Source organism: Brassica oleracea, chromosome C5 (genome assembly GCF_000695525.1).
Source record: "Brassica oleracea var. oleracea cultivar TO1000 chromosome C5, BOL, whole genome shotgun sequence".
Lineage (NCBI taxonomy): Eukaryota > Viridiplantae > Streptophyta > Magnoliopsida > Brassicales > Brassicaceae > Brassica > Brassica oleracea.
This window is the reverse complement of record NC_027752.1, coordinates 28,085,339-28,101,374: the sequence shown is the minus strand read 5'-3', so window position 1 is coordinate 28,101,374 and position 16,036 is coordinate 28,085,339. Positions and strand designations below refer to the sequence as shown.

The 16,036-nt window shown below is 31.6% G+C and overlaps 3 protein-coding genes across 6 annotated transcripts; 2 read left to right on the top strand and 1 right to left on the bottom strand.

The window, feature by feature from the left end:
- Window positions 1–566: 566 nt before the first annotated feature.
- On the top strand, window positions 567–1,747 carry LOC106293681 (glucuronoxylan 4-O-methyltransferase 3). The gene is made up of 2 exons (XM_013729348.1): window positions 567–1,001; window positions 1,070–1,747. Exons 1-2 carry the CDS (start codon window positions 611–613, stop codon window positions 1,570–1,572), a joined length of 894 nt encoding a protein of 297 aa, XP_013584802.1. The 5' UTR covers window positions 567–610; the 3' UTR covers window positions 1,573–1,747.
- A 6,730-nt stretch (window positions 1,748–8,477) lies between these two features.
- Window positions 8,478–10,215, top strand: LOC106292567 (GDSL esterase/lipase At1g33811). Its single transcript, XM_013728179.1, has 6 exons — window positions 8,478–8,648; window positions 8,741–8,844; window positions 8,946–9,070; window positions 9,137–9,385; window positions 9,472–9,739; window positions 9,834–10,215. Exons 1-6 carry the CDS (start codon window positions 8,500–8,502, stop codon window positions 10,049–10,051), a joined length of 1,113 nt encoding a protein of 370 aa, XP_013583633.1. The 5' UTR covers window positions 8,478–8,499; the 3' UTR covers window positions 10,052–10,215.
- Window positions 10,216–10,558: 343 nt separating this feature from the next.
- LOC106343790 (protein AIG1-like) lies at window positions 10,559–12,732 on the bottom strand. Of its 4 annotated transcripts, none has more exons than XM_013783099.1 (7): window positions 12,664–12,732; window positions 12,154–12,411; window positions 12,036–12,079; window positions 11,768–12,001; window positions 11,516–11,680; window positions 11,302–11,436; window positions 10,559–10,924 (listed from the first exon to the last, which is right to left on the bottom strand). In XM_013783099.1, the coding sequence occupies exons 2-7, from the start codon at window positions 12,398–12,400 to the stop codon at window positions 10,718–10,720; spliced, it is 1,032 nt and encodes a 343-aa protein (XP_013638553.1). In that variant the 5' UTR covers window positions 12,401–12,411; window positions 12,664–12,732; the 3' UTR covers window positions 10,559–10,717. The 4 variants fall into 4 exon arrangements, with proteins under 4 accessions (XP_013638553.1, XP_013638552.1, XP_013638550.1 ...); XM_013783098.1 differs by having other exon boundaries at window positions 12,531–12,676; XM_013783096.1 differs by lacking the exon at window positions 12,664–12,732 and adding an exon at window positions 12,562–12,656.
- Window positions 12,733–16,036: the final 3,304 nt, after the last annotated feature.

Genomic DNA, 16,036 nt, shown 5'->3' with positions numbered 1-16,036 from the left:
TCACATTACTAACACAATTTAGTCTTTCATAAGTGGAGAACAATGCATACACAGTTCATCATCACAACTCTAATCCTATAACAATAAAAAAAACTCGAAAAACAACTCAAAATGCAAAATTCACAACTACAATAACCCTAGCAAATATTGAGATGAAACAAGAATTTTGTCCACGACTCCGTGCTTGCGCGCGGAGGCAATGCCCCTAGTACAAGGAATAAGAAAGTTGCAACCACCATGTTGGTTCGTTTTCAACACCTGTCTTGTTTATGGGTCATTATTACAACTGTATCCGATTCTTCTCTTTCAAGCATCATTTATAATAGCAGAAAACTCCCCATTACGTTTCACATCTTCCAAATATATATAGATAAATAATATACATTATGATATGAAAAATAAATTAGTTAATATATGAATTCACCACCAACTTATGTTGTATTGGAAGAACAGCAACCTTAGTAGCTTTCATGTCCTCCTCAACTTCCTCAATCATTCATTTTCTTTTATGCTACATTATACAATAGCTCTTCTTTATAGTTATATAACTTCTCACCATTATCAAAACCCTTCATTCTTGTATTCATCGACCAAAAACCAAGATCGAAAAATGAGGACCAAATCTCAGTCTTCTTCTAATCTGAAGGTCATATTCACATGCTGCTCAATCTTGATCTTTCTCATTATCTTCTTTGCAAGATCAAACATCTCTTCCTCCTCCTCAAAGCCCCTTTCCGAAACCAATCTCTCTCAAGAAGACGTAGAAAATCAGCATAAACCAAAAGGATGTCCAACAACACAACAATGCACAACGATGCCAATCTCTTTATCCGACGCATTAGTTCACTACGTCACCAGTAACGTCACTCCACAACAGACATTCGACGAAGTCTCTGTCTCAAAGAGAGTCTTGGACAAGAAGTCTCCATGTAACTTCCTAGTCTTTGGATTAGGTCACGATAGCTTGATGTGGGCATCTCTCAACCATGGTGGTCGTACCTGTAAGTGTTTTTAATTTCCTCTGCTTCTATCATTACAACAACAGAGCTAACGAAGTTTCTTGTTTCAGTGTTTATTGAGGAAGACAAGGCTTGGATCGAGACTGTGACTAACAAGTTCCCAAACTTGGAATCTTACCACGTCGTTTACGACACTAAAGTGAAAAACTCCGACAAGTTGATGGAGTTGGGAAGATCAGAGGAGTGTACATCCGTCACCGATCCAAGAAACTCGAAATGTGATCTAGCGTTGAAAGATTTTCCGGCAGATTTTTACGAGACGAAATGGGATCTGATCATGGTAGATGCTCCAACTGGTTACCACGAGGAAGCTCCAGGGAGGATGAGCGCTATTTACACGGCGGGGCTTTTGGCTCGCAACCGTGAAGATGGAGAAACTGACGTTTTTGTTCACGACGTTAACCGTCCGGTGGAAGATGAGTTCTCGGCGACTTTCTTGTGTAAGGGATACATGAGGGAGCAAAATGGGAGGCTAAGGCATTTCACCATCCCTAGTCATAGGGCTCGTGCTGGAAGACCGTTTTGTCCTGTGGATGTCGATCGTCGCCGTTGATTTTTTTTTCTTTTGCCGGGAAATATTTGTGTTGCGGAGATCTATGCAGTTAACCGGACTCAGGGCCGGTAAATTGATTTACCTAGTGGATCTAGAGTCACTTTGCTTAGCTTTTTGTGTGTGTTTTTGCTTTGTCTTGATGATTACCGTTTTAGGATTCAGTGCATTTACTGAAACGATGTTTAATGTAGTTTTATTCATATAATTATTTGTCATTTTAATGAACACAAATAAGAAAAAAATACCAGATACGGTATAGTACTCCCTCCCCTCTCTTCTTAAATATTAGATGTTTAGCTAAAACACACACATATATTAACAATTTTTTTGTCTAAAAAATATCATTAAAACTATGAATTAATGATATTCAACCAATTATAAAATAGATTATTAAATATGATTGATTGCATAATTTTTAATAAAGTAAAAATCACATAAAAAATAAAGACATCTTATAGTTATATACTGGAACATCAAATTTTTTTGAAACAACTACATTTAAGAACGGAGGAAGTAAATTGTATTTTTGCTGATTTTGTTATTTTTTTTAAAGAAGAATTGATTTTTAATACAATATAAAGCATACATAAAAAACTGTTCAAAAAAGCGTCTCAAAAGAGTTTGGTTTGAATGCTTGGAAGCTAAAGGCGCCTCAGAAGATATGTCATCTTATATGGCAACTGATAACATGTCATGTGGCAGTAACTAAGGATTTGATAAGACATAATGTGAGATGCGATAGTTATTGCCCACGATGTGGCGAACCGGAAGAATTTGTTACTCATGCCATCTTCGAATGTCCGCCAGCTTTACAAGCTTGATCCCTATTAGCACACCAACAAGCCCAAATATCTTTCCGGTGCTGAGTATTTATGCTAATATGGACTATCTATTCTGGAGGAAGAACTACATTGTTAAGCCAGAATTAGACATGGATCCTTATCATTGGATAATCTGGTATATTTGGAAGGTCCGAAATGACAAGCTCTTTAGGTGGATAGACAGGGATTCATTGGAGCTAGTTCGTTATGCAGAGAGTGAGTGTCAAGCTTGGTTAAACGCAAACGAGCTGGTGCCATCTACCCCACAAGATCACAGTACTCATGAACCACAAGTTTTAAGCTTGGGTAATATCTGCATGATAGATGGGTCATCGACATCCACGTCATGGTTTAGCGGGTGTGAATGGGTTTGGATGGATATCTTGGGGAAGGTCCAATTTATGGGGACACATAATTCTACACAGCGAGAGTCTGCCTTGCATTCAGAAGTAGAAGCCCTACGATGGGCGATGAAGAGTATGCTTCAACATTTGAAATGTCACAGCTTTGGGACAGATTGCAAAGATTTGATCGCTATGATTAAGGAGTCCAATGTTTGGCCAAGCTTTGCAACAGAGTTGAAGAGGATAGGGACTCTGCAAATATGATTTATGGACTTCAAAATCATTCACATTCCAAGAGCGCCAAATCAAATTTCGGATTCTTTAGCTAGGATTGCGAGGTCTTTCTATAAAGATCTATGTTTGATTAGTTGTTTTATTCCGGTCTAGTTACCCAGACCACCTCAAACTTGAGTAATAGAATAATCTTTTGATGTAAAAAAAAAAGTTTGATTTAACCGAAGTAAACAAAGAAAATGATAAAAGAGAAGAATATTGGCTGAAAAACTGACCTGGGACTAGTTTCGCCACAACCGCCACATCAAGTAATCAATTAAATCATACATCCACCAAACCCATCTAAGTGTACCTATAGGCCATAAGACAAGCTTACTTTTTTTCAGTGGTCTTTATGTTCACTTTGTGTAAGAATATAGGTATTTATGAGGATCGTTAAGATATATCGAACTGATTGGCAACCAAAAGGTATATTTTAAAGAAAAATTTTCTAGCATATCTTTTTTAAATTTTTGTCACAAAAAAAATAGTTCTTAACGAGAAAAATGACTAAAATAAGTGTTACTAAAGTGTAAAAATACATTTATACTATAGGGTTAACTAATTTAGATGTAGGGTTTAGAGTTAAGGGGTGGAGTTTTGAGGATATAATTTCAAATTTTAAAAATAAAAAAAAAATTAAAAATTTTAAAATAAAAAAGGGCTATTTTGATCAGTTTTCTTATTGAATGATGTTTTAACCCAAAAAGACTATTTGAGAGAATTGTCATATTTTAAATATCTACTGCATTTAAGTTATCTTATTAAATAAAGTATAATACGTTTTAGATTGCGTTTTGCGCATAATGAACATTATGTATACAAATTATTTTATTTAGTATTATTTATTTTAGTTTTTTACATATTATGAATAATAAAAAATAAAAATTCTAAATAATTGAAAATTCATAACTATTATGTATATAATTAAGTTGACGTGAGAAGATAATTCAAAACAACCACTGCTTGTTTATTTACAATCATTTTATAGTAAATAAATCCAAACAGTCACTTTTATCTATTTTATATGGTATATAGCTAAATTTAAATGATATTAACATATATATATATATATATATATATATATTATATTTTAATATGATTATCTATTAAATAAGACTTTTTACTCATATGATTTATGATCATTTATATCTTTTTTTCTCTAGTAGTTGTAATTTATCCTCATTTTTCTTGTTCACCAATTGATCTAATTCTTGCTAAATATAAATTAGTATATGCACAACTCAAGACATGCTCAAATACACTTAAAGATATTGAACTCTTCAAAGCAAGCTCCGCTTTAGTATTCTTCTGCGTCCACTCCTTGGTTGCTTCCGCGGTTGTAACATCTAATAAGTCCTCACTCATCGAGTATGACTTCATGCACATTTTCCATAATTGGTAGTTAGATTGGTTTAAGATTTTACATTCCCATTCCAACAAAACGGCCTACTAATTCCATACTTATAATATACCCGAGCTCTCTTTCAACCATGATCTTGATAATGACCTCATAGAATACCTTTGATGCCATGTAAAGAATTCTAGATTAAAAAAACTAACACAAGACTGTAAAACCCAAGAATCCTGAAAGGAATAAAAATCTTTTAAATATGAATACGAATATGGAATAACATCAAGAGAAAACTTAACAATATTATAGAAAAGCAAGAAAAGTTAGGAAGAAAACTTTTTTGAAAAAACTTCTTGTGCATATTACAAATGATGAGGTGAAAAAGTATTTAGACCATGTACAATGAGGTAGTTGAAAATTTTATTCTACGATTGAAAGCTTGCAATGATGGTGTAGAAAAAAAAAAGATGTGGATTAATTTTAGTTGAATCTATTCAACTAGTTGAAAAATATAGAAGTATGGTCCACATGGAAGACTTAAACCAATCAGAGTTAATATGTGTCTTCCACGCTCTTGAAAAAATAGTAAATTTTGAAATTCTACCCGTTTAAAATAAATAAAAAATAACAATATAACTATTAAATTCTAATTGGTTGTTTAAATAATATAGATTTGTATTCACTCTTATTGTTTCAAGTGAATTATTTTATATGAAATATTTTTTCAAAAAAAGAAATGTATATCAAAATTCTTCATTTTTATGCTTAATAAATAGATACTGATTCATTTAATTTGGAAACATAATTTTTATTATAAAATTTCTATTATTTACAAATAAATTCTTATTTATATAAATGAAATTTTTTATTAAAATCAAATTTAAAATTAAAATTTATAAATCGAAAATTGAAAATATTTATTTTTGTCAGTAAAATGGTAGAATGTTAAATTTTTAAAGAAAATCATTGTATAACATAAAAGTTAAATAAGTGTTAATAATAAGTGGAATAAAAACAATATAATAGGATGATGTGGATTGTAAAAATGTAAAAAGGTGGCTGCTGAATAATAGTTATATAACCTCAAACATCTTACAAAATATCTAAATTACTAGGTGATTTTTCCGTGCTCATGCACGAGTATAAATATTTCTAAAGTAAATATATTATAATAATTGATTGCTACTTACATTTAATATTAAATTAATTTATAATTTATATGCATCATTTATATTAATAATATTATATTACTTTAATTTTTATATATATTATATCTAATCGGTTTTGTTGTTTTTTAGTCGATTTAGTTATCATTTGGGTAAATTAGATTGCATATATGAATTCAACTGTAATATTTTTTATTCTATATATTAAAATATTGATTAATTTCTTATTTATATTTAGGTGGTTGTTATCTTAGATATGTAAATATATTTTATGAAGATTATGTATAACTTAAGATATATTGTGCTTAAAATGGAATAAAAAAATAAACTAAAGTGTATGATTCCAAATTACAAAAATTAATATAACAAAGCGATAATATTCTGAAGTCTCATTAATATATATACATTTTACAAAATAACTAAATTGTAACAGTTGGTTAATATTTTATTTTCATTTTTAATATGTTTTAGTTGTCGTATGATTTATATTTATAAAATAAATTATTATTCTTATAAAATTATATAATCTTATCGTAGTTAAATCTATGATTTTAGATATAAGTTGGATTAGTCGAATCATTCATGTTGTGAGTATATTGAGTTACATATATTCTTTCAAACTAAAAATGAAGTATAATTATTTTTTTATTATAATTAAGTCAAATGTGCATGTATTTTCATAACATTTATCAAATTATATGTTGATGTTTTTTAAAAAAATATTATAAAATAAAGGATGATCAATATGAAGTTACATGCATAAGTAGATGATACATTTTTGAAAGCTCATGTACACATATCAATAATTACAATAATTAAAATATTTTAAAAATTCTAAATAACTTTATGCCTTTGATTTATTGAATGGAAAATTATTTGAATAATCTTAAAAATGAGAATTCAGATTTGCTTTGGTATTTTGATTATGGTTCTATTAAGTTCCACAAATACAAAAACATAAAATTTAAAAGCATATTTAATATTAAGAAAAAATAACTTTAATAGTGATAAAATATAATATATCTATCTCATTAAACTATTTTGTAACTATTTGATCAAACGATGTTTATTTTAGAATTTTCTTTTTAGTTTTTTTTTTTAATATCTCTTAAAAATAAGCAGTAAAAATTGTGATTGCATTTAAACTAACATTATGTAAGTAAAATATAATTTATTGATATTTTTTGCTGTAATTGAAAGATATTATAGTAAACTAAATTTATGAAACTCTTAAAAATAAGCAGTAAAAAAATTGTGATTGTATTTAAAATAATATTATATAAGTAAAATATAATTTATCGATATTTTTTTGCTGTAATTGAAAAATATTATAGTCAACTAAATTTAAGAAAAATAAATAAAACATATCAATATTACTAATTATAAAATATGTTTAGATAATTAAACATATATTAGTTTATGTTACTTAATTATTTTATGTAATCATCTAAGAAAATATATAGGTATATAAAAATATTTTTATTAATTTGAGCTTTATTGTATTGTTTAAATTATGTTTTAGAAGAAATAATATTTATGTTTCTAATATCAAGATTATATGTGTAAATTGTTTTTAATGAAATCATGTTATATAGAAATTTATAATTTTCATCTAAGAAAATATAGATATAAAGAAAGTATTTTATTAGTTCAAAATAAAATTTTATGTTATTTAAAAATATTTTTAAATGTAATATTACTATTTTGTGAACTTTCTTTTTTTTATGAAATCATATTATATATACATATATTTTCGTTTTTCAATTCTTCTTTTTTTTAACTTTATAAAAAAATTTCCTTTTTATTTTATGTGTATATTTTTAGAAATTTTTTAAAAAGGAAAAAAAATAAAATAATAAATAATAGTATTTTAAATGTAAGTTAATTCATTAAGGGTATCAGTGTAATCAACCATCATGAGAGTTAACGTGAAATCGACACATAGGAAACTGATTTCTCAAATAATATTATACAGATTCAACCAAAACCTCCTTCTTAAATATATTTAGAGTTTTTTACTACAATATCTAGATATTTGTATAGTAAAATATTACATACTTGTCCAATAGAATCCTCTTCAACACTTGAGGAGATGATGATGTTTCTAGAAAAATTGGGGTTAACTTGATTATATCCAATAATATATTATTTGATTATGAACCCATAATTAAGAATAAGCCAAAATCAGGTTTAGCTTTAATAAAAGATACGATTAGAATAGCTTTGAGACCATGTCACAAATCGCTTTATAACTTATCATTTTGTTTTCTAGAGATTTAGCAAGTGTAAATCGAGATGAGTAGATCAATGTTTATTTAAATTGAAAGTTGAAAGTTGGTAGTAATTGACTTCAATGTTTATTTAAATTTACATTATAATGGTAGATCATAGTCTTCTAATGTTGCAGATGTTGTGCTTCTTGCTCCAACTTTGTTTCTATTTTCCGATGTTGGAAAGCTTTGGATCTTTTTTCTGGGTTTTGATGATTTTACTATTTATATATCTTTGTATTGTTTAAATAATTTATAAATTTTTCTAGTAAAAGATTGTACAAGTTATAACGACTATATACATATATTTCCCCTTTAAGAAATAACTAATTAATGGTTAACTGTTAGTACTTTCCCAATTGTCACATCCCCCTTTAAGAAATAACTAAATGGTTAACTGTTAGTACTTTCCCAATTGTCACAAGTGACACAAACAACTGGAAAGTGACACATTAGACTCTGAGACCTCACGGGATTGCATGAGATGCTTGTGAACATAGCCGCAGCTAAAAAGAAGTATGTTACGAGAGTGAGAGAAGAACTAAAAAACAACTGTCACAACTCGTTCAGCACATGAAACCAATTATGACATGGCGAACCAAACCAACTAACCACCCATATCCTCAGTATTTAACTGTGAACTCCACTCAAACCTTTTTCAAACTCATTCTTCTTGAAACCTGTCAACAATTTAACTTAATGGCAATTCACCGTTTTGTATTATTAGCTAGTTTGAGTCTGGTGTTGTTTGGTCTAGAAACGGCCGTGTCACAGCGACAACAACAATCACAAGTCCCATGTTTATACATCTTTGGTGACTCCTTGGTCGATAACGGAAACAATAACAGGTTTGGTTTTGCGTTTTATATTCTGTTATTGTATAATTTTATCCATATATGCATGTGTTAGACAAATTCATTGCAAGTTTGAATATATGTAGGCTGCTTTCTCTTGCGAGGGCTAATTACCGGCCTTATGGCATCGACTTTCCCCAAGGTGCAACCGGAAGATTCACCAATGGTCGCACTTACGTTGATGCTCTTGGTACTTTTGTGTGCATCTATATTTTTCCCCCTACTGATTCTTTAAAAAAAACATATCTATTGTTACTAAAACTTTTATTACATTTATCTTGTTTTTTGTAGCTCAAATTCTTGGATTTCGGACTTACATTCCACCATACTCCAGGATTCGTGGCCAGGCTTTGCTAAGAGGTGCGAATTTTGCATCTGGTGCGGCCGGCATTAGAGATGAGACCGGAGACAACTTGGTACACAAAACTATAAGTTTTTAATCCTATCATGTGAAATTTTGAACTAACATGGAAACTTTGCAGGGTGCGCATACTTCTATGAACCAGCAGGTCAATTCTTACACGAGCGCGGTTCAACAAATGCTTCAATACTTCAGAGGAGACACAAATGAGCTCCAAAGATACTTAAGCCGTTGTATCTTTTATTCGGGAATGGGAAGTAACGATTACCTCAACAACTACTTCATGCCTGACTTTTACTCAACCAGTACGGATTACAACGACAAAACCTATGCAGAGTCCCTCATTAAAAACTACACACAGCAGCTCACTGTAAGGCTTCATCAATAGTGTATACTTTAATCATGAAACTAATGGTTTACTTGCGTATCTCATATGGTTATTTTGTTTGTTCTCAGAGACTGTACCAATTTGGAGCCCGGAAAGTGATTGTTACCGCAGTGGGACAAATTGGGTGCATTCCTTATGAGCTAGCTCGCTATAATAACCGCAACAACAGTACAGGCAGGTGCAATGACAAGATTAACAATGCAATTGCGTTGTTCAACTCTCAGCTCAAGAAACTAGTTGATCGTTTCAACAATGGTCAATTGCAAGGAGCCAAGTTTGTTTACCTTGATACCTACAAGAGCACTTCAGATCTTGCTGCCAATGGAGCCGCTTACGGTGAGTTCTACATAAAATTCATACACAATCCAATACATTGAAGGTTAGTCTACAAATTCTAATAATGGCATTTCTTCAACATTTATACCAACAGGATTTGAGGTAGTGGACAAAGGTTGTTGTGGGGTGGGGAGGAACAATGGTCAGATAACGTGTTTACCCCTGCAGCAGCCGTGTAGTGACCGGACCAAGTATCTCTTTTGGGATGCGTTTCACCCGACAGAGACGGCTAACATATTGCTGGCCAAGTCTAATTTCAACTCTCGAGCTTACGCTTACCCCATTAACATTCAAGAACTAGCCAATCTTTAAATAAAGGAGATCTTGATATGAATGCATATGTGACATGTAACCAAGCTAGCTGTATGCTGTGTTTCTTCACTTATATATTTCTTTGAAATAACTATGAATTTTCTTTGTTTTGTATTGTTCCTCTTATTTTCAGCTATATGTATGATTCAAATATTATAAGCTCATTGCAAATTGTTAGCCACATGATTTATTAAAGTTGTCATATTATGTACAACTGCAATTTTTTCTTGTATTTTCATTACTATATTTATTAAGATATACAAATCACTTCTTTATACTCCAATTCTAGTGTCACTCATGTTAGTAGACTTACAAAATAAAATGTAATAATGCTCTATTTTGTACAACTTCCATGATTGGTTACATGATCAATGGTTGCAATGAGTACCATTAGCTTTACTTGACAACTAGCCGTATTACTTGACACTCAACAGGTCTGTAAAAGGTCGGTTTTCTAGTTTTGTCCAACCAAGCAGAGCAATCAACTAAACACACAAAATCTTCCAGCATCAAATTCAGAAGAGAGAAAAATACTATTCACGTGCATCCGTCATTATTTAGACTTATAAAACACCTTTTTGTCTTTTGATGATAAATAAAACCACAATATATTGAATAAATGAAAGCCCTTATCAGAGACTTGAATGAAGCTTGGATACATCTCAATCAAAGATTGATGCACTTTCCAAGTTTTCTCTGGAGCTCCTTTGTCTCTCTCTCCGCCCTCTCCAGATTCTCTCTCAGCTTCTTAATCTCATCGCTCGACCGTTTCTGAACTTCATTCGCCCTCTCTTCAGCTTCAAGCCTTGCCGCTTGCTCTTCACCTAGCTGCTTCTCCAGCCTCTTTGCCGTTTCTTTCAGCTTTGTCTCCACCTGCACAACAACAACAAACAAAACATAAAGCTGATTATGAAGTAACAAACATAGCTTTTAGCTCAAGGACAGACGCAAAGAGTAGTGATGATGCGATCAACTGATTCTTTACATACTGATCTTATCTCTACGTTTCTACAAGGATATTCTCAGTTGACTGAACCAAACCACTAACAGATAAACGCAACTACAGTTTATACTTGCAGTATATTCTCAATGTACACAATAGCTTAAGCCTTTGTGCTTTGTAGCGTGGTTGAAACTCTGATAAACAGAGTATATTGATATGTACACATTCTGAATTTTCTAAAATTCCCTAGCATAAAAACCTTTTAGGAAGAACAGAAAAGTTAGTTAACAATATAGTAAAGATATACCATCTCTGTGATGCGGCTAAGCTGCCTGTCATAGGATATCTCTATCTGCTTCTTGAACTCAGATATCTCACTCTTTGAATAACCCTTGAGCGATTCAACCTCCTTTTTCTGATCACGTAGCTTGATAGCCTCCTCCTGAGAGAACAGAAATCATTAATAATCATTCTCTGCCTCAAAACACAGATCAAGCGAAATAAACCGAAGCAAAATTCACCTGTAGCTCATGGAACAACTCATCTGTAAACGGTTTTCCATTGTTCTTTCTAGCAACTGAATCAACAAGTGAGAGAAGCTTCTGAACTTGCTCTGCCTTCTTGCGCTTATTGGTAGTCTTGTTATCAAACAGTACCATTCTATTGTCACATAGCTCAAGAATCTCCTACACAATTCAAAAGAAAAAAAAACATGCATAAGCAAAGCTGGAAAAAAAAGAAAAAAAAAAGCTTGTGAATAAGATATTACTGACTTTCAGAAACTCAGGGCACTCCTGACCCAAGTAGTCCTCCAAGGTCTCATCATTGTCTTCCAAATCATCCCCACCGGTAAAGACAATGATCATATAGTCAGAGATCTTACTCCCGAAGAGTGTCTGCAAGTGATAGAGAACAGACTGCTCCTCATCAGTAGGTCGACCCCTCACGGTGAACACCAACAGAACAGCATGGATTCCACCTTCAGCAAGAGTTATGCATCTCACAATCTCTTTCCCTATAAACTCAGCTGCCGTTGACAATCTCTTTCCCTATAAACTCAGCTGCCGTTGACAAATCAAACAGACCTGCAAAAAAAGATATTGACCAAGTGAGAACCCTTTCATGACTTCAATGAAAAAAAAAAAGAGACGTCTTATACCAGGAGTATCAATGACGTTAATGATCTGTCCATCTTCTTGAATAACTCTCCGCAACTCTGATGTGCTAGTCACTCCTCTAGAGCTTGCTTTTGACTTGAACGTTTTCTTGCCAAGGATGCTGTTACCTGTTGCGCTCTTTCCGTTTCCAGTACGGCCGACAAGAACTAGGGTTCGGTTAGGGTTTGAGGATGAAGCAAACTCCCAATCATCTTCCATCATGTCTCCACCCACCTTGTACAAACTCATATACGTTATTTCTGTAGAAAACAATATGAAATATTCGTTGATCGCTTAAAGGGTTGAAGCAAAGTTCTGACCTTTGACAGAGTAAGTAGAAAATTAAAGTAACAATGACGATCGCAAGAACTTTACAAACCCAAACTCTCAAGTTTCCAATAGAATATTACTTGCTTGCAAAGAGGAATTAAACATCAAAGCAGAACAGAACTACAGAATCAACAAATCAGACGACGATAGATGGAGTAAGAAAGAGAAGATAGAAAGGTTACTTGCTTAGAAATAGGAGAGAGATGAAGCGACGATAGATATTTCAGATCACACAAAAGCCACAAAAGCAGATATCTTTATATGGACTCAGTAAACCCTTATTCAACTCTATTGGAACGTTACGTATCTAGCAAATAAATATATAAAAAAAATCTTATTTTATCAGATAAATATCTCTCTTTTTTTTTAACACCTATCAGATAAATATCTTAAAGATTAAAAAAAATATGCATTTTGAAATATTTTTTGGATAATATCTTCAACTCTAAAATATGATTTAATAAAATAATAATTTTTTGTTTGTGCGTGGGAGATGATATAAATAAAAACTTTTTTAATGTACTTTTGTATAATAAAAAAACTAAGGATTATATTACTAAGGACTTTCGTTTTAGACTGTCTCTTTAGAGTGTTGGCGGTATAAATTTTGGCTCTTAACATTGTTAATATTATATTAAATATTAATAAAAAATAATAATAATAAAATTTATAAAAAACAGTAAATAAAAATTTTAGTTTTTCATAATAAAATATAGTTATGAAAATTAATAAAGAAAAACATATATGAAAATGAAAGTATAATATGGATCTCAAAATAACAACAAAAAAATAACAATGATTAAATTATCAGACAAAATTTATGATAAATTTAATATAAAATAGAATAAATATTCTAGTTATTGTGGGGAAGAAAAAAATATATTTTATAATATTAAATGAAAAAAATCTATTTTTGTTTCTAAAGTCATGTAAGTGAGGTTGTAGGCATATCACTGAAAAAATAGAGAGAAATAGAAAATAGCTTTAAGAACTTTAAAACCATTAAATTTAGAAAAAGTATGATTGGTAAAAATACTAAAAATATGTTTTATATGCTATTTAATCCCACAGTCTTGACATCCCTAAACCCAAACAGACTCTAAATAAACTAGACAATCAATCTTCTCCAGATATATAAATATGTGGTTTAACACATGACAGCAAATTATCTAGTTGATTTGAACTATCGTATAAAACCATTTCTACGCAAACTTTCCCAATCATCTTGGATCCCCATCAACTAAAATTTGATAAAATTAATCTTAAGAAACCCTCTCAAATAAAAGGTTCATCGTGGTACCAAATAATCGTATCCACATGGACGAGGATCACACAATAAACTATTAGTTTCAGTTATGATAGGTCAGAAATATTAAAACAGTAAACAAATCGATAAATCTAAACAGTTGTAAGTTATTAGGAGCAAAACACTAGATCCAAGAATTATCGGACAATGAATTCAAAACCAAAATCAATAGGTGACACATGTTTAATTTGGTTTGATTCCATAACTCGAATGCAACTAGTAAGTTTTCCAACTCTCGCTGCAAAAGACTATCAGACGTTTAACTCTAATCAAATACCAACTCTCATTTTTAATTCAATGAATCAAGCAAACGTTAGGTCCAATTCGATATAGTTAAACTAAATACCTAGACTAACTCTAATTGTGAATAAGTATTTAGTCCAACATGATTACGTTTGGTCAATCGATTATACTCTCGTGTCTCTCAATTGTCGTATGATTCTAGGTTCTAGTTAGCTACTTTATATCCGTTAGCTACTTTAGATCATGCTATAATAAACAATCCTGGAGTAGAATAAGATAAGATTACCCTAGTATATCTATCAATAAACAGTTCGTCACAAATCCTAGAAAATTCCTAAACTAACATGTTGTTTACTCATACATAATTATGGAAGACAACAAATCAATGAATAAACTGCATATATATAGTAGATAGAAATAATTGACAAAAAGTATCTCAGTTGAGTTCTTCTCTTCTCTCCAATCTCAAAACATAGCTTAGCCTAAACAGCAGCTGGAAAAGTAAATATAGGTTAAAACACGTTCAGAGACTCATGTGCAAATACATAAAACTTTGAGCCAAATTGCAATTCTTAAAACTTTATTAAATCATGAGGCAGTTTCCGAACAGGTTGGGTGTCACTCGACACCACATCAGAATCTCGGCAGCTTCCTCTTGCGCGTCAGAAAAACTACTCTTTAGTAAAATACGTGTAACACCTACCCTGGTGTTGACCGACAGCAGGCTAGTGTCGAACGATACACTGTCCAGAAGTGCAGTTTCAAGATAATATTTTTAATTTCAGTTCCCTTGATGCTCCAAATAGTTCCAAAACCTCCAATATGTTCCAAAACGTACCTTAACCTATAAAGACTCTAAAATAAACTCCAAACACATAATACATACTTCAAAACCGGACTTATACCATGGTAAAAATCCATAAAAACCAAGGTGTATCAACTCCCACATACATATTCTTTTCTTGCCTTCAAACTAAACATAGATTGAACATGTGAAAGAGGTTTGAAAACGTAGGGACTCACTTACTCTTTAAAACCACCACTGTCACCTCTAAAATGTTGCAAACACATCAATACCAATCTTATAAGGTACTTCTAAGTACTCAATCGTAGCTTACCAACTATGTATCTAACAACAGTAACGGAGGAAATATCGGAGAGAATGTTTAACAAGACCACACCAAAAATCTAATGCAAAACACATGTGAATGCGCTAATTTAACCATGTTGGTACCTTATCAATCCCAAGAAAGAAAAATACGAGAGGCCTTACGAGACATTTCCAGGATAACAAAGTAGATTCTCTCCACCACTGGTCCCGGTTTGTGTATTTGTCAACAGAAACTTCATATTCTCCTAATTTACAGTTTGGCAAAACAAAAACGACTTGCTATTCTTCCTATAAGATATACATAGCACAAGGAAGGAAGAAATGTCTCTCTTCCACCTGTCCTTGATGTGACTTATGTTGGCAAAGTAAATGAGAGAATCAATTCGGACTCACAATTCTGTTGTATGTGAGTAGGCCTGGGCAAAATAACCGGAACCGAAAAACCGAACCGGAACCGAACCGAAATATCCGAAACCTGAACCGGACCAATACCCTCAAATACCCGAACGGTTCCTATATTTTTATATCCGAAATAACCGAACCGAACCGGAACCGAACCGAGAACCGAACGGGTACCCGAATATATAAAAATATTAATTATATATACATATAACATCATTAAATATATATTTTAAATTTAAAATTCTATTAAAAGTATCTGAAAATAGTTGAGGATAACTAAATTATTATAAAGTATACAAACTACCCGAAAGTATCCGAAAGTATCCGGATAGTTTTATCCGAAATATCCAAAGTAATCCAAAATATCCAAAATTTTTATGTAAATCATCTTAATTATTTGATATTTTACCGTAAATAACCGATATTTTATCCAAATTATCCGAACTACCCGAACTATCCGAACCCGAACCGGATCCAAATGAGAACCGAACTT